Below are 19,620 nucleotides of genomic sequence, written 5' to 3' on the forward strand. Positions count from 1 at the left end.
AACAAACTCAGGGCTCCAGTTAGTCATTATCGTCTGTTAAAATGTTCACGAAAGTAAAATGTTCATTTTTGTGACGCATCTGTATCTTATTTTGAAGGGATATGTAAACGTTACCATAGCGACCAGAGTCAGAGAGCGTTTGGGCAGTGGTCGAGAGGAGAGGAGTAGAGCTGGTGAGTCTTAAGTCTGGTTTGGACGGCAAGATTTAAGAATTGTCGGCCGATTCTCCAAACCTCTGTGACCACATAGCTGATAAAAGTCCCACAGGTTGGATCTGTTCGTGTATCCAAGGCAGGAGCAACACACCACACAAGAACATCCCGATTCCAGAGGATAATCCAGTAAAACCCCCAACATAGCATATGGGAATTGAGTAGAATGACGATGTAGAAGCAATAGTGATAGTTTGTGGACTCATTTTAAGAGATAAAAGACGTAACAAAAAGAAAAGGCGGTGGATAAAAGACGACGGGAGCAGCCGCTCTATTTGCTGCACTATGATTTGGAGGTGACTGTGTTGTTTCATAGTTAACATTTTTAACTGAATAAACATAATAAACATATAATAAAGACCTTTACATATAATGATAAAGATTTCCACATATCATCTCCGACATCCACCGGACTCTCAGTTGCGCGATATGTCAGCAGTTTGGGATTCCCCTCTGTTCTTACGTCACCGCACTTTCTGATTGGCTACCTGTCACATTCAGCAGGTTCCAAGTCAGGGAAAACCCCACAGGCTGCGATAAAAGGGCCAAGACAACCCAAATCGGGCATATTCAGGCTATAGCAGGAACACCAACATGCAGAAGCCTTATCTGATGGTTCACACCTCCCCCCTCGGGGCCGCAGCAAAATTTCCAAGTCTTGACCGGTCCACAGTAATAAAAAGGTTGGGGACCACTGTCCTATACAATGACAATGATTTATCTTTTAAGAAAACCAAAAAGAGAAAAAAAAGATTCCCAGCTTCCTCAAAAATACTGCAACAATCTCGTGTCACTTTTAATCAACTGAATTGCTATACTTCTAAAAGGCATGCAGCTATTTTTATTACTGACAAATACACATTTGAGTAAAATACAATGAACCTCTGCCAAATCCAACTGAGGCGTATCAGGTGGAGTGACCGGGAGACGCAGGGCTGTAGGATTCATAGCAAGTCTAGTAAACTGATCAAGAAAGAAAAAAAAAAAACCCTGGTGCACTCAATACGTCTGCTGTGGCGTCAGATGGTGAAAACAAATAAAGCCAAGGCCGAGGTGGTGAACGCAGCTCAACATGGACTTACTGGGCAGGGGGACTGGGCTGTCAGTGAGGAGAGAGGACACAGCTTTATACCCATGCCGATGAGCTATTACCTCCCCCCTCCTGATGCTTCCGTCTGCCTCAGCACGGGGAAGAAGAGGCTGCCCTGCCGCCACGGAGCCATCCTCCAGCACACTAATGTGTCCCTGAAGTTTTGTTAAAGCTGGTTATTTACTCCTGCAAAGCAATGGCTCCAGCCTTGGGGCAGCAGCATGAAGAACACGCCGTTATGAAAAATCTGCCGTCTTTTGCTATGAAGCGCTGTCAACTTTCGAGGGGGTGGCCTGTTAAACGTGGAGAGCATAGCGGTTTTTTTGTTGTTGTTGTTTTTAGCCCCACACTTCAAGTGAGCTGCATTAGAAAAGGAATAGAGAAATGAGCTTCTAAAACAGAGAAATTCAGCCCAACAGAAGGATTAATGTGAAACCTAAGGGAGGTTTACTGACAGTAGTTTTTGGCAACCCTTGGCCACAGCAGTTTGGGATCAATACTAACAAGGCATAGGTCCAAATCTTGGTTATATTTCCAGCTCGTCTGTATTATATAAATGGATACTTACTCACCTCTGGTTGCAAAAGACCACCATTTGTTTTCCAATGAAATTACTCTGGGTTTTTCTAATGATCCAGATCTATAATGCTGATACTAGGCGATAAAGAAACGCCATCTTTTTTTTTTTTTGGTAGTGAATGTGAATAAAATATGCCTGATGGTCTTCACATACTGCTACTGTTGACCTTGCCAACATGGAGGCACAGCTTCCCACATACAGATGTAGTTTTCTTTACAGCCTACAAGAGGGCGATAAAGTGCCGGTTTGTTATGCGTCTATGCTGAAAGAAAGATGAAGAAAAGCCAACAGTAGTTTCTAACTAGGGAAGCAGCTTTAAAGCTGCAACATGTAACTTTTATTTTTAAAAAAAAGCTCTTCCTTATTTCATAAAACATTCAAGTTGTGACAGTATTTATGAGAAACTGTAGAAAAAAAACTGAGCTCCACCTCCTCGCTGTGGTCCTACTGCCATCTACAGAAATGCACAGCTCCCGGTCAGAAACAACCAATCAGAGCCAAGAGAGTGTTACCGCTGTCTATCACAATTATGTACATGCTGTTAAGTTTGCTAGTGGCAGAGGAACTAGTTACTGTTCAGAAAAACTGTTTATCCACCATCATCAGTGGCTTTGCTAACTAGCCTATCATTCACAGCAGGAACAGTTGTGGGGAAGGAGCTGCAGCTGTCCTTTTTCAGAGATCATCTCTTTCATATTATACTGTCAGGATATAGTAATAATTTTAACAAATATGTAAAAAAAAAAAAAAAAAAAATTATAAAAGTCACCTTCTGTAGTTTTCAGGAAGTTTAGGGAGGAAATCTCTCCAAATTTAGAAAATGGCTGCTCTTCCCACAGCTGTATTGCTCTTTTCCCTTCTGCTTCAGATCTAACCCGTCACATTTTTCTTTTACTGAAAAATGTAAAGGGTGACGCAAAAGGGTTTTGAGTCACCCTTTAAATGAAAGTATTGGCGCTATCTGTTAGCTCAGTCTCAAAAATCAGAACTTCAAATGGACATCCAGACTGCTACAGATGACTGTACGTAAAGCACACAGTTAGTTAAGTGGACAGTCGAGCAAACTGAAGGAGTACAGATCTACTATAAAGAGGAAAAATAAGTATAAAACCCAAAGAGGAGTCTAACTGACAATGTTAGTGCATTATAGTCACTGGTTTAGCTTAGAATCTTCCAGAAACTTAGATTTTTGACTGGATTCCCATCCTGAACCCTCTCCATTGTCCAAGATGGAACCAGCAACTAAATAACTGTGAAATTCACAACATAGGTTTTTTTAAAATTCAGCAAAAACTATTGCAGTATAATACACCATAAATTAGAATACACATCTTGATAAGGATAGTTTGTCAGATTAAAAGTACCTTTTGAAAATAGAAACCTTCAATCAGGTACTAAATATAAAGCCCACGTTTCTGTATGAAAGGTTTTTATTGGTCTGATGTAATATTCCAATCTTCTAATTTAGTGTTTTCATTAGATGTATGTAGAAAATCCTCATAATTAACTAATTACTTTTACTCTACAGAACATGTTTTCCTTGGTGAATTCAGTTACTGACGTAAAGGAACTTTTCTATAATATTCTTATTTATTGGATGTGGCTGTACTCTGTGCTTTCAGCCTTGGTGGGATGAAAAAAAAATATTTCTACAGTTTTTTGAAAGAAAAGCCCCCAGGCTTCTAGGTTATGAGTACCTTTGGTCAAAATGTGCCAAATTTAAATTTTGTTTTAATTTAGTAAGAAATGGCTCAAGGCTTTTTTTTTTTTTTTGCTTGATTAGTGGTGAACTCAGTAAAGTTATATCTGGATACAAGCCTTTAGTAACGACAGCTAAATAAAACTGCCTCTTGTTTTGGGCTCTACAGTTTCTGCTCTAAAATAAGTCATTTATTTGAAAAATAATCTCTCATCTGTTCAGTAACTGGAATGTATTTTTGTTTTATGTTTTCAAAAGTTAAACAAACCTTAGAAATCCTGGTTGGAAGGCGTAATATTTCTGACCCTGGAAATGTTTTACAACTCTAGACCTTTGAAAGCAAACGTCTTTTATGTAAACACTCATATGTTCTACATAATATATATGCAGAGTAGAATTAAATGAGCATTTGCTTCTTCCCACTCCCTTTCGGATTTGTTGGTATTACTTCTTTTCATTGATGTTATTGCTTATTTTTGGGTTAGTTCACTTTAAAATATGCATCCCGTTTTGTTTGCTTTCATGAGCAAAATAACATCAATAAATCCAAAAAAAATAAAAAATAATTATTTGATTTTGTGATGGTGGAATACTCTAAACAGTAGGATTTTTTTAAAAAAAAGTAAAGAAACCTTTACAATATGACAGAACCAAACTTTAACACAGCAGTTTAAAAGCACGTATTGGACCGATGAACAACAGCTCCTGTAGCCACGAAGCAGGAGCACAAGCACAGCAAAATGATAGGATAGGTATGGAAATCTAGTTGAAGGAAGGTCAAAGTGATTAAGCTGACATTAATGACAGGCCTAGTCTTCCTGTGAGAATGCTCGCCGCGGCTGTCTCTAAACCCATTTGTCATTCTGCTTCCAACGCCAAAGCATCTGCTTTGAAGTCTCTACCACTAATGCTACGCGAAGAGGTTAAACAGCTTAATGCTCGACTCCGTCTCATTCCTCTCACTCTCTAACGTTCCAGTCGTTTTATGCATCCACGGCTACGGCTGCTGCTGGATTTCACGCCTCAATTTGCCCCAGATCGTCCTGCAGGAACAGTCCTTCTCCCTCATTTGCTCAGTTGTCAGAAAAAGATGGACAATGACAAACACGCTGCCCCCCCTCATGAGATAATGTTTAGATTAGGGCCTTGCAAAAGTGTTCACACCTTGAACTTTTCCACATTTTGTCACTAATATGGGTATAAATTGGAGCTGCAGCCAACAATTATTTGAGTAATCACTTATTCTGCAGATTGGTCGATTGTTTAATTGTATTTTTTTTAAATTGACACATTCTGCAGATTTTTCATTTGATCACGTAAGCTTTTTTTTGTTTGTTTTACACAACGTCAAATGCAATAAAAGATCAAAATAAGCAAATAACTGAACTCTTTTTAAGAAAATAAACTTTTATTGCCTGAATTGCAGCAACACAGCATTTCTTTACTGTACACTTGATCATTTATAGCAAGGGAAGCATCTGCAGCTATAAAAGTATTGTCTGTTTACCGTTTTTGTGAATTAATAACTGGATAACAAAAGGTGCGTAGTAAAAGTTTTTTTTTTGTTTTTTTTTTTACATTATTTGAACCAGGTGAAGCTAAAACTTTTCCACTTGAGGAGTTCTGGGTAAAACATATTTTTACAGACAAACAACGTTTTTCATCTTAAATCCAAACTGTATATTTTTGTACAGTTTTGGTTTAATCACTGCTTCTTTCAGTAGATGTCCATTTTTAGAGTCCGTATACTCCAGTTCACGATTAATCAGTTGCTAAACCAGTTGATTATTTCGACAATCAATCGACGATCAGTTAATCACCGTTAAGTCGATTAATCGTTTCAGCCCCAGTACAAAATTAACATTTAACTTTTTGAGACAACTAGCGCTGCACATCACAATAAACTTCAAATTCCCCGCAGACGGTGAATTTAAATGTACCTTACAAGTACATTGAAGTTTGTTTTTGTCAAGTGTCAAGTTGCGGAAAAGTTTTCATACTTTTGCAAGGCGTGTTGCAGCTTCTGCACTTAATCACATCCCCTTATCTGCCTTATTTAAATAACATGACAACAGAAGCCTACAAAAATAGATAATGAGCCAATATGTGTAGGGGTCATCTTTAAAGCGCCTCAATCGCTCACAGCACAGAAATAAAATGACAGATATTATGATAAATAAAACGAGATCTGAGAGACAGCGGACTCCTTTGCTCTCCAGCAGAATGAGATTAGACTGATGCATGTGACATTAACAATATCAGCAAACAAATATATGAAAGCATGAATGAAAGGGAAACAGAGAGCGATTTTCACAGCCAATTTGAGATTGCAATGTGTGCCTGTATGTGTGTGTGTGTGCGTGTGTGTAGGAGAGATTTCTGGCAAACAGCACACAGAGCAGGCTGGCAGCGGAGGCAGCGAGGCTCACAGGCTGCAAAGCAATTTCACTGTTTGGCAATACTGTTGTCTCTGTGTGTGGATTAGAGCTGACACCAGAGCAACTGAGTCATGCTAAATGTAGTACAATCACAAGCTTTTTGTTCCTGATCTGAAAAACCTTCGCGCTGCCTCGGAGAGTCATGAAAGAGAGGCTGGAGACAGGGCCGCGGAAGACGGGACGCGAACAAGTGGAGCGTTATTTCACCATACGAGCGCGGCGTTGCAACACGGACAAAAATAAATAAATAAAAAATAGAGATTTTTCAGTAAGAATGGCCAGCCAGGCCAAAGTTTTTAAGAGGGAACAATCGAGCCTCTCCTTTGACGAAATCCTTGAAAATCCTTGATACTTAACTTCATAAAAAGGGGGGTTACATTCCCGTAAAGCCGCACAGATCAAACCCTATTTTGAGTTTTACTCGGCCAGTCCTCCTCGTGACCTCGCAGGCCAGAACTCCTCCCGCAGTTCTAACCTCTCTCTCTCCAGGTACATCGCCGGACGGCGAGTTGTCTCCGGGCCAGGCAGGACCTGGCAGCGCAGACCCTGACCCGTCCTTTTCACGCTCGCCCACGGAAATGCCATCTGGCTGGTGTGAATGATTACCACAGCAACGGCCGGGCGACCTGCAGCCAGCGGGAACCAAGGTCACTCCACCTCAGCGCTTCGCACTTTCCCTGCCCTCCTTTTCATCAGCCCTGCAGGTGAATTATTCATCCTGTGCAACTCAGGGGCACAAATCCACTGCACAAACACTCAAAAAAAAAAAAAAAAAAGTGCACACTCAGTTTGCTGATATAATAACTTGTAATGAGAAAATAAATGCTCCGGTGTGAGCCGCGAGGATGAATAGCTCGCAGATGGCCGCGGATGTAGTGAGAACGCCGCTCTGTACGGGGGGCAGGGGGAAGGTGAGACAGCTGTGGCGACAACTGGCTCCGACCATGACTGAACGAGAAATAAGTGCTGTAATTGATTTCTGACACATGTAGCAGAAGGTGTCACATTTGAGATACGGGCGTGTTTACAACCAGAAGCCTGCGAGTTGACTTTTAAAAGAGCTGCAGCGACTCGAGTTTAAACAAGCACGTCTGTTACAGGAAGGAAAGTGAAGTGTTTAAGCACTTCAAGCATTCGCACCAGTCCCATTCACACCAGCATGCTTTGATCAACCTATAGTTTTTGCTTGCCCAAGAGCTGGACTCTTAGGCAACTCCCCTGTCTTTTAGGAGGTCTAAATGTGTGACTGAGCTCTGATGTGGACCAAAAAAAAGTGAACTCTGGTCTGCCTAAAAACTCAAGTCTGGGTTCAGTTGAGGTGAACTCTGGAGGGGTGTGAATGCGTATTTGAACACCAGGCGGACCCCGCTCCAAAAACAGTACAGCGCTGGGCATTCTGGGTAAATGCAACCAAAACAAACGCACAAGTCTAGCGCTAGTGGGAAAAATGTCTCGTGGTCTTTTGCCAAAGACAGAAGAGAACTCCTACAACCACTAAAATCAAACACCACTCCGTTTTTGCTTGTATCTTGTAAAGATGGAAGTTGCGCTCATGTCTTCTACGGGCGAGGAGAGGAGCAGGATTTTCAATTAGTTTGGATCATTTGACACAATGTACCATGAAAGTGAACCGCAGCAGCTGGAAATGAAACAAATGTTGCAACTTTGGTCCCCATCAGAACCAAATCTACTAGACTAGCAGGTGGGAAAACACATGAATCAAGATGCCTGAATCACACATGTAGGTCATTAGCAGAAATCTGCAGTATTGCATTGGATAAAGAGGTAGTGCAGGCATGTGATTCAGGGGAGCTGGACTTTTAGACAACTCCCCTGTTTTTTAAACAGTCCTACAACTGTCTAAAAGCTGCAGGAAACATCCTGCAATGACAGATGATCAACATTTTTTCTTTTGCAAGGTAACTTGGCAAAGATAGCAGGAGCTCAGCTCAAATCCACACGACACAGTATAAAAATCACACAGCACATTAGAACATTACATCCCAAAACATACCAAGAAACATTTACACACAGTAAGTCTGGACTCCAGAGTTTTTACTACGACTTTAAATTGGGGATTTCCTTCATTTTGGGGAATCGGCAATAAGCAGACTTGTATTTCAATCCAATCTGTAAAGGTCATTTTGAGAGGGTAGGCTGATTACCCCTTCCACCACATCTCGTCTGCATGTGCGCGGTTAACAATAGTCATCTCCACTGTTGCCAACTTAGAAACTTTGTGTCCACATTCAGCAACTTTTCTCACAAAAAAAAAAAACGGTACCAACCAAAATCGGAATAATAAAGTGAGCCATTTTATAGATCTGCAGTCGACCAGAAACCTGCACTCAGCGCACCGCTAATTTAAACATATCGCAAAGTTTTACAGATGAAGGTTAGGTGGATGATTGGCATCACGTGAGACAAAAATCCAACTGCTTTCTGTCCCAGCTCACTTCTAAATTTCAAAATCTTCACAGATTTGCCATTTGTAAATCATATTCTGTGAAAAGTAAGAAGGAATTACACCATGAATTTATATAAAACATGGAAACGGCAGTGTTGAAGTAGTACCGTAAACCAGAGTTAGGAATAAGTCTTTGCGCCCCATGACTTTCACCATGCAACATGAGAAAGGTGAAGATGCATTCAAATTTAGTAGAAAGTCAACTATAAAAAGAGCAAAAGCAAGAAATCTAAAATAAAAATATCAAACACAGTAAGTGTTGTTCCAAACTATCCAAAGATTTCACTACAATTTACTGCAAACAAAACATATTTTCTGCTTTAGCCACAGGGTTACTGTTTTCATATTTTAGCTTTTATTATACCTTTTTTTTTTTTTACCTACAAGTCATCCGTTTTTAAATATATCCAGTTAACTAGTTCAAGATTCAGCTCAGAGCTTCATAGTTATAATCCAAAAACCAGAGATGTACCGACTAATCAGAGGCAGAAATCTGACTAATTCTTCCCTGACCACCTCTAATCAGGTCATCAGGTAATCATTTCAAATGTTCTGTATCCATTAAATGCATCAAAACTAAGAACTCCCATCATTTTCAGGTTATGAACTCATCAGCTATCAGTATGTACTTTGCACTTTTGAGATAATTTAGGATATGTTTTGTTGCATAGATTGGGAAAATCTGAATTCAAAACTATAACTCTTACCAAAGAATCTGCTGCATTTATTTATTTATTTATTTTTCTATGCATTATGGCTCTTCAAAAAAATGGAAACTGGCCAGTTAGACCTAAAAGAAAACTGGAAATCAATGTCGATCAGAAAAGGCTGTCTACCTTTCATCAATTAGGTAAAAGATTCATCCATACAATAGCATTCATACCTCCAGACTAGATTTGTACCACTTAAAGTGATTTCAAAACCATTTTTATATCAGAATTTAGGGCAAGTACTTTGAACACAAACGACAGGTATTCTGTTTCTATTTTCATGACGCCGGTTCAGACTGCCTGGAACGGTAGTTTAGATTTAGCTCCAGGGCTTCTGAGGCAGATTTCATATTACTAACATCTGGAAACTTTTCCTGTGAAACCAGGCGAAGCAGGCGTTACAACAAGACATGAAAACACACTACAAAACGGAATTTTGGAGGGTATTCAATATTAGTCGCAATATTTACATTTTATTCAAGCATATTGGTTTGTAAATGGTTAAAAGCTTTTATTATTTTTGATGAGATCCTACCTAAATATTCTAATTTGGATTGAGCTGAACAGGTTTGTTCAGTTTGTCTAATACCTTTGTTCACCATGTGTGGTGAGGAGGCAGTGAGGCGCATAAGTTTATACCTGCTACATTATGAATAAACATCAACCTATGGAAGAAGCTGAGAATTGCCATACTTAAGGTTGATTACGTTTCTATGTTGGAGCAAGAGTAAATATTTGCATCCCTTTTTTTTTTTTTATCTCTAGCTTAGCAATAGCGCTAACGTTAATAATTAAACTTCAGTGAAAAGGCTTATATGTCACCTCAGTAGATTAGATTTAATCATTCCAGTAAGGTTTCTTATCTTAATCTTGGTCAAATTTAATTTTGTTTCTTTTTAACGTGGGATAACAGACCAAATCACCAAAATGTTTCTAATTCGTTCAAATTTATGTAAGTTTTATTTTAAGTGTCTTTGAGCTCTTAAAGTTACACACATTCTAATATGAAATACTGTCAAAATCTTCCAAAGTATACTGTATTCAAATTGTCACAGAATTTTTATTGGCTAAACCCTAACAGTTTGTTTTATTAGTGTACACCGCAACAATAGCAGCTCCTCCACCCCCGCCCCTGTGGCTCTATCTCAGGCCGGAGGAGAGGAAGGTCCAGCCAGCGGCACAAGCACAGCCCGACCCACTGAGGACAGAGAGCCACCGGGTCTCATGTCTGCTCATCGGTCTGGTTTTTCCGCGGGAGCCGGGCGGGACTGCCTCGCTGTTGTCATTTCTCATGTTACAGAACATCAATCAGCCGGCAGAGACGGTGCCCTTGCGCCGGCTGAGGCTGATTTACAAACATTAGCGGGGAATACAATTACACAGCCCCCACCGCCAACCACCACCACCGCCACCCTACCCTGACCGAGCAGAGCAGCCCTTATGCGGCTGGAGGAGAGGAAAGAGGTGGACCCCGACAGCAGCGGACACAACCATCCAGCCTGTCAGCACCGTGGTTTATAAAGCCAACTTTGAGCTGGGCGACTGGGTGGCTGAAGCTACAGCAGGCTACACGGGGCGCATATGATGCTGTTACACAGAGGAGGCTAAATGATGGCTGTGATACAAACAAACTGCTCACCTGCCACAGTCTCCACGCCATTATTCAGAGACATTCTGCTGCCAGCTACCACGCAGTCCGCCGCTCGTGCCTTTAAACACCGAAAAGACGCGATTTAAGACGACTGTAACGCTGTTTTAATTCAATTATTCTAGGCAGATAAAAACGTCCAAGCGTTACGACTAGCAGCTAAAAAAATAATTAACTTTCCAAATGAAAAATAAAACTTTCTCCGCGGTCCAAAAACGTAGTAATTAGAACTTAATTCCCTGTAGCTTCCTGGGAGAAGCGAGCAGCAACGCTGCGGCCGTCGACACGAGCCGCATAAAACACGAAGCTGCCTGAGAAAAGTTGTAGCTACGTCCAGGAACAGCGATTCAGGGGCGCATTAAAAGTTTCCCTACGCCTAAGTACGGCCGAGCTGGTCGGGGAGGATAAAGAGTACAAAAACATACAACCAGGAGAAAGGATAACGCGTGTAAAACAGCAGTGCTGTCCGCGGTGCTGATCCCAGATCGGTGTGGCTAACACTGAGGCTGTGCTGCTCCGCCGGTCGCTCCACCGCTGATCAATGATTGAACTGAACAAAGGCAGAACAGGGATCAATTTCTAATAACTATCAATGCAAACAGCGCCGACTCTACGCTTATATTCGCCCGAATCGAGTTAACAAGCGTCGGGACGCCGTCAGGAGGCATGTCGCTGAAGAAATACGCGGAGAAAGGTGAGAAAAGCACTAACCTGAAGCCGCCGTAGATCAAATTTCTTCCAATATTGAAACATCGATCCTACATCGGCGGCCATCTTGGGGGATATTGAGGAGATTTTTTTCGGCGGCTGCAATAAATATGTGGGCTGGATTCCCCCTCGTTAAACAGCGTTTACTGTCACCGGTCCCACTTTTTTTCTCTTTTTCTTAAGAAAAGTACTTAATATAAGAGTCCACTGATGTGCTGGCCAAGTCTGCCGGCATTTTTGTTTTCTTTTTTAGAACCAAAAAGAAAAAAAAGGAGGGGGGAAGAAAAAGTAAACTATATATTTTTTTTGCGTCTTAAAATAAATTTTAAAAAATTATAAAAAAGCAAAGTGTATCCTCTTCGTCCGCAATATTAAATGGACAATCGTTGTTGTTTTTTTTTTTGTTTTGTTTTTTTTTTGCTTTGGCAAAGTTATCAATACTGACGTAAAGCCCGGGCTTGATCAATATGGTCTGGAAAAGAGAAGGAGATGATGTGTAGATAAGTTGAGTTCTGGGAAAATAGCCAAGCCTCCTTTTTTTTTTCTTACTTTTTTTTTTTTTTTTCTTGCTGCGTGTTTATTGCAGGAGTACCCGGAACATTAGAATTAGAGACAGAGGGGCAAAAATTGAGAAAGGCTGTACTATCAATAGATGTACTGCTTTGTTATTTGTACATGTGTTGTTTGCATGTCCTTCAATAAATTTTTTCTGTTAAACTGTAGACATCAGGGAGAAATGTACACACATTTTACAGATATGTTGCTATACAACTGCAGGTTTTTGTTTTAAATTGTGACTAATCTATTAATATCTGACATTTGAAAACTGAAACTATGGCAGATAGATAGATAGATAGATAGATAGATAGATAGATAGATAGATAGATAGATAGATAGATAGATAGATAGATAGATAGATAGATAGATAGATAGATAGATAGATAGATAGATAGATAAAATCAGTTTTGTGACTAACTTAATAAAGCATGAGGGTGCTCTTTTTCTGCTCAGAGTGAGTAATTCCTTTGGTCAAGGAGCATGCGGCTCAGTTCTGCTGCTCCCCCTGCTGACACCAGGCAGTCAGGAGGTGCAGTACCTGCAGCAGGGCACAGTTTGATTTCCTTTCATACACATCCTATATATGTGGTTCTGACAAAGTGAAGGTATTCGTCACACTCGAAGGTTCCAGCAGCCCAACGCTCAACAGAACATTTGATTTATAATTGATTGGTGATTTTTCTGATGACATTTGTAATGTAATGTTTGTTGCTATATAATTGGTGACTGAAAAGTCCTTTGAACTGCCTTCTTGCTGAACTCTAAATAAAGTTGACCTGACATCATTTGAGGAGAAAATGTTGCGTGGTACTTTTTTTTTTTTCTTTTTCAAAATAAAAATCTGAAAAGCCTGACATCCGTTTCTTGCATGGCCTCTAGAGGCTTTTCTGCCACGTAGCTCCATCTTCAGCATCAACTCTAACCAAATCCTGCATCCACACAGCATGATGCTCCCACCACTAGAGGTCACCATGTTGGGCTTAAGGTGACATTTTACCAAAAAGTAAATAAATAAAATACAGACAACTCTGTCTGTCAGAAAAACAGTGTCTTCAGTCAGAGGCTTCTTCAAATTTATTGTAATATGGAGCTTTTTTAACTCTTTCATTAAATGAATTACATTTAATTTTGTTTGGGATCAATAAAGTAGTTTTGAATTTGAATTGAACATGTAGTGTTGTATTTAACACAGCAGTTTTTAGTCCTATAAAAAAAACAGCAAAATGTTGATCTAATCTGACAAAATCATTTTGTTTTGTGTGTTTGCCAGGCTTCATATTTTCTCTAACAAACCTCTGAGACCTTCATAGAACATCCGGGTTTATACTGATTAAAAACATTTGAACTGTTTATATTTAAGTGATTTCTGTAGGCATTTGCTTACACTGCTGTTTATTTGGAGGATATCAAATAAAAAATGGGATTAACTTCAAATGTGTACCACACTTTTTAGAAGTGAGAAAATATTTGAGCATACGGTTATCATAAAGTTTGGCCTGCCATGGAGTCTAGACGGCCGCAGAAATAGTTCTGGCGAGCCGGATTTGTCCTGCGAACCTCGAGTTTGGCACATGTGCAATAACGGATGCATTCATACATGATTCAGTTGCATTTTCAAACATTCACTGAACAAAACGTACAAGTTTATTCTCAATACTTGGAGATTTGCATCTTGAATGGAAGTAGTTACTATATTACTATTCTCTATGCAGCACAGTCAAAGAAGACTGCTGAAAGGATTGAAAGTCGGAATCTCGACACTTCAGCAAGTACACAGACCTACTGGACGTGGGCAAGTGTTTCTCTGAACAAAATCTTTAGTCTCGTCTCTGTGCCCAAAAAGCAGAACCTTTGGTACAGTGTCTGCCCACATATCAAACGGAGTATTTGTAATCTTAAGACTTTTCCAGACGTCAGATAGGAACTCTTTGGCTCTGACTCAACAGGAATAGCGCAGCGCCCCAGGTCAGTGGGAATCCAGGCAGGATGTGAACTCCCAATCTCCACCGCTGGAAGCTGACTTGTTGTCTGTCTCGCTTCTCTGGACCCTCACTCAGCCTTTAGGGATGGGGGGGAGAAATTGCTGAATGTAATGTCCTCAATCATCTCTGTGCTTCTGAACATAATCGTAGCCTCGTGTTCGCCGCCGTCACCAACAAAGCACTATGGGACTCCTGCAGTAACCTTCTCACCCCATTCAAATTAAAACATACTTACACGGGGGGGGGGGACACTTAATCTAAAAAGCAGTGCTTGGTTATTTAAAATCAGGACACAGATGGGAAATTATCCAGGAGCTTTAAAGCCATTGTTTTTGATGAGGTCACAGATTTTTAAATGACAGATTTTTGTTGTTTTTTTTATTTCAAAATGCTGACAGTTTTATACTCAATGAAAAGTCTTACTTGTCCTCTCTGGCAAATAAACCCACAAATGCAATACTCTAAGATTTTGATAAAACCCCTTTTTGAGTGTGTGAGTGCACGTCAGAAAGATCTACGCTGCGATAAACTAAGAGCATGACCTCATCGCATCCATCATTTAGATTCAACTCTTACAGGATCACATCCTTTCTGATATAATTTCAATAAACAGATTTTCCAATTAAATGTCTGGATAATCAAAAGCATATGTTTCGCACAAAGCTAATGTTTATCTGCTCTTCGACTGCATTCAAGTGAGGAGTGAAAACTATTAAAAGCTCAAACGTAGTGACAACGCATTCTGACTGAGCCGTGAAGGTTCACAAAGAAACAAGGGGAAAAAAATCAGTCAGACTCAGGCTTGTGAAGCAGTTTGGATGCTGAATGTGGTGGGTTGCTGACGCCATCTACTGGACAAACTGAGTAAATGATTCCTCATAAAAAGACTTGTGAAGCAGCAACCCAACCACATCAGTTGTGCAAATTAAATACACAACTGATGCGATAACAGAGGCAGAATAATTTAATATTCTGCCTCTGTTATTTTGTGGACAGGATGTTTCTTCTATGATTTGAAGAAAGGATGCTCAAAATGACCAGTTGTATCGAATGTTATTCAGTCCAGCAATGGGTTGATTTTGTTTGACCCGATATGACACATTAGGGTTAAAGTCGCTAATGTCACCTGGTTTATTAAAAAAGTAATAGTGAGGTTAAAATAAGTGTTTCATTGTGGGGGAAACATATTTCTTTGAAAACTCTTTCTGTATTTAACAAAGTAATTAAAACCAGATTATGGTGCGGCAAAGTGAGCTTTTGTGTGTCACTGGATAGATGTGTTGCTTGCGAGAGGATACAAAAAGCCTTGATATTTAAAGACAAATAATCGGTGCTGTTGCTAACATTTTCTATTGTAAGAATATTTTACTTTATCTGCGATAATTTTGCGTGAATTAAAAACAGAAAGTCTCAGTGTACATGAGTGGGGTCAAACTGCATTCCTTGAGAGCCAGCATCCCGCAACATTTGTGTCCCTTTTCCTACTCACTTTAATTTAACGGCTAAACTGCCTGACCAGCATGCAGTCAAGCTCTACAAAGCTCTGCTAATTAGCTAATATTCGAGCCAGGTGTGCTGTGGTTGAGAGGGTTAGGATTTAATTTTTTTAAAATTTTCATAGCCTATATAGCACCCTCAAGGATTTTGGCACGATGTAGAATTATAAAACAGGGTTTATTCTGGTGTTGACAACCCGTGAGAACTGCTCACTACAGAAAACGACAACATCATATCAGAACAAATTCTTATACTTTATATCAAACACTGAACGATTAGTCACAGAAAATAAGCATAAACTAAACAAACCTCGTGAGCTGACGTCCAGGAGCGACTAAATAATCCTTTCCGGTTGTATTCTTTTCTCCTTTATGGTTTCTCTTGCGTATTTCTTATATTTATCTTCAGTTTTCACCTCTCTTCCTGTGGAGTTAACCATCCGTTGTGACCTACAGATAGTATGTACCGTATTTTCCGCACTATAAGATGCACCGGATTATAAGGCGCACCTTCAATGGCCTATTTTAAAACTTTTTCCAGACGCTACAGTTAGGGTTGCCACCCGTCCCGTATTGAACCGATACGGGACGCGATTTGTTCCGTACTTTACAAATGTGGATTTGTAATAATAAAGAAGTGGTCCCCGAGTATTTTATATAGTAGGCTGCCCCAGTCATTGTTTCACTCATGGTGTTGGTGTTGCGATATTGTGCCTAACTGCTTTCTGGATAACAGACCAATCGACACGCTGCCGTCGCAGCCTCTGTCTCTCTTTTCCCGAACCCCCAGGCTTTAAATGTATAGGGGCTGGTCTCTTTTTAACCCTAGTCGAAGCACCCCGGATGAATATCTAAAGCCACTTTGTTGACATAAAAAATGTCAACAAAACAGTCCGACTCGGGTTGGCGAGGAGAGCCTTCCGCGACTGGGCCGGGGCGTGGCCAGACAATGGTCACCCTTCTCCGTTCGCGCACAGCATGTTCGTGGAGAACGTGGTGCTAAATGACCTGCAGACGAACCGATTTTCAGGTCCGTAGGTAGATAGGTCAGTCAAACTTTATTAACAAACCAGTGTTCTGACAACTATCCCAGCATGCACCGCGCGCTTCTTCTTCTACGGGCGAAAATAAAGTCGGCGGCTGCTTACCGTAGTTGCTAGACCTGTTGTGGCTCAATATTGGTCCATCTATAAGGTGCACCGGATTATAAGGCGCACTGTCGGCTTTTGAGGAAATTGAAGGTTTTTAGGTGCGCCTTATAGTGCGGAAAATATGGCATCTTACAGTTTGTATGGAACTTAAGTACAAGCAAATGTATCTTATAACAACTCATACAGTAAGTAAAACACAAATTTAGCTTCTATAATTTACTACTGGGTGGTACAAAAGTTGAAAAGTATAATACTGTTACAACCTAACTATAGTAAAAATGATGAGACAACAATGCTATATCAACTGAAACTTTTAAGTGCAAATGTTAAACATAGCTACCATTAGCTTTTGCTACTTAGCATGTAAACAGCTTAAGTGACTAAATTTGTGCTGTACTGTAAACTTAAGTCACTACTATACAGCATTATTTTACCATCTCACCATTTCTTATTCTGTCCTACAGAACATATTAATTATATTCATCAGTAATTTGCCACAGTGAGTGATTAGAGCAGCAATAATGCCTTTCTAACAATACAAGTCTTGCTAGTAGCAATGGATGATGTGACTTCTCATAACAATTTATCCTGTAAACGACAGACTGCCAGTTGGAATACAAGTTTGAGACACAACTTATCATTTTATCATGATAAAGTTCAGTGAAGTGGTTGCTGAGTTCAAAATGGCTGTCAGCGAAGAACAATGAGGTTCCTTCTGGTTTCTTCAATAACCCAGTGACCTTTGTCACAAATTATGATACACAATGTTGTTCAACTTCAAAGATAATGGCTATTTTGTGTGAATTTATGATTATTAAATCAAGAGTTGTCCAGGCTTTTGTGCCAATTAAATACTTTAGTGCATTTAACCCATTCATTTATTTAGTTTTTTGTATAAATATATGTGAGCATCATCAGCAAAGCACAGCAACGGAGATGCACCCCATGCTGTCCGACAAGTTTCCCAAACAAGAAGCATATACACACTAAAGAAAACTAGTCCAGCCACCAGAACTCCACCGCTATCTCACAAAGTGGATTCGTCACTCATACGTTGTGGAGTGTGTTAGCAGAGTATCACTCACACCTTACAGCTGTTCTCTTAACTTCTAATTCAGGGTTCCAGCCTTTTCAGCACAAGCTCAACTTGAAGACTGCAATGGACGGCATCAAATGTCAAATTAGGATCCATAGCTTCATACCATACATGTTTTTTTTATGACTTGACGGATGAACAAACTTATTTACGTGTGATTTCAATAGCATTTCGGTCACATCCTCAACTCACGTCATGAACTTACCATCTGGCAAACGTTTTACTACGACGCTTGCAGACTTAACAGATTCAAAAATCCATTTGTCCCTAAATCAGTCAGAGTGATTAATAAGGTAGGCATGTAGTGTTTTGCAATTCTGCTGATGCTCTGGTCTGATTTGTTGGAACGCATGCGGGAAGGGGCAATATGTGTTTTTATTGAGCAATACGTGAACTTTGATTTTATTCTCGTGTTGATGTTTAACAAGCTTTTATTGTTTGGAGTGTATTTAATTGTGGTAAGAGTTTTATTTAAAGCAGGATATCTATCTATCCATTTGTCCATTCATCTATCAAAAGTACAAAATGACTTTTTTTCTACATTTTTAGTGTAAGATTTTCCCCAGAAAAATGAAGGTCTTCTTAAAATGAAAAATGTTAGGTACAACACAAATTCATCATGTATTGACAGATGAGGTTTTTCCTTATCTGTTAGTAGAGTCATAGCTCATGAATTCATGAACACATGGTTGGACTGAGCTGTTATTTGTCAGCGTGGCTATAGCAGGAAAAACCAAACCCGTTGTACTGAATTTGAGGCAGAATGTTCCTTTATAGTACTCTGTATTCCTCCTGTTGCCTCCATCAGCTGTGAGACCAGGACCTGGCGGTGTGTCCCAGTCCTGGCTCTGACAAACACACCTCCCTCTTTGACAGATGAAGCTGTGCTTTGTCTCTAGGGTCTGTGTGTGTAAGTAAGTGTGTGTTGGGGGATGGGGTGGGAGGACGTGGTGGACCCTCCACACTTTTTCTCTTTGGGTCATTTTTATAGAGATTGATTTTCATTTCATCAGCCCATAGAACCTCTCTCTGTTTGTTCCTTTGTTTATCTCCTTCCCTTGCATGGTCACCTCTGCGCCCCTCGTATCGACAGACCGCTCCACCTCAGTCTAAATGTCAGCTCTAAACTCTCGATCAACCGCGTGCGAGCTCTTTGATGGATGAACTTCAAACAATACCTCGCCAATAAATATGAGGCGTGCAATATTTTTGATCCGACTAAATATGGGCTGCATGTGTTAAAAGGGCAATAAATCCCACATAGTTTTTCTTTATACATCAATGTTTGACCAGCTAAATTAATCAACAGAGCTTGTATTTAAAGGGGCAGGATTATATATTAGGCACAGAGTGAAATCTTGTAGCATAGTAAAATAACTATGTTACTTCAGTTGTTATAAAAATTCCATATTATATATATTTCAAATATGATTTTTTTTAAAAATGACATTGTAATCTAACGCCTTGAAATTGGGCCTGTGTCTTTAAGAAGAACCTGCTTTTTCTAAAACTTCACCTTTAGGAAGTCATCACAACATGGCTCCTCTATTAACCCTCTGACAATGTTTCTGCCAGTGTTTCACTGAGAAGTAACTCCTATAATGAGTTAAGCAGATGTGCAGTTCTAACCCGGTGCTTGCTAATTGCTGCTGGCTAGTCGGAAGGAGCTGTGACTGGAAGTTATGGGAGAGCGCTGCTCTGTGAGGCAGTCCTTGGTGACCAGTGACCTAGGTCCACCCAGCCATTTCGCACAGCTGAATGGTTGCCATGGAGATTCAAAGATTT

The 19,620-nt window shown here is 40.1% G+C and overlaps 1 protein-coding gene across 1 annotated transcript in view; it reads right to left on the reverse strand.

Moving 5' to 3' along the window:
- cux2b (cut-like homeobox 2b) overlaps positions 1 to 12,160 on the reverse strand; it is a 133,372-nt gene extending 121,212 nt beyond the window's left edge. The window contains exon 1 of the mRNA XM_008417256.3: positions 11,556 to 12,160. Coding sequence (XP_008415478.2) covers positions 11,556 to 11,618 — 63 coding nt within the window. The 5' untranslated portion in view covers positions 11,619 to 12,160. The remainder of the gene's footprint in view (positions 1 to 11,555) is intronic.
- Between the last annotated feature and the right edge of the window lie 7,460 nt (positions 12,161 to 19,620).

The sequence above is a fragment of the Poecilia reticulata genome, chromosome 9, assembly GCF_904066995.2.
Source record: "Poecilia reticulata chromosome 9, P_reticulata-male-v2, whole genome shotgun sequence".
Lineage (NCBI taxonomy): Eukaryota > Metazoa > Chordata > Actinopteri > Cyprinodontiformes > Poeciliidae > Poecilia > Poecilia reticulata.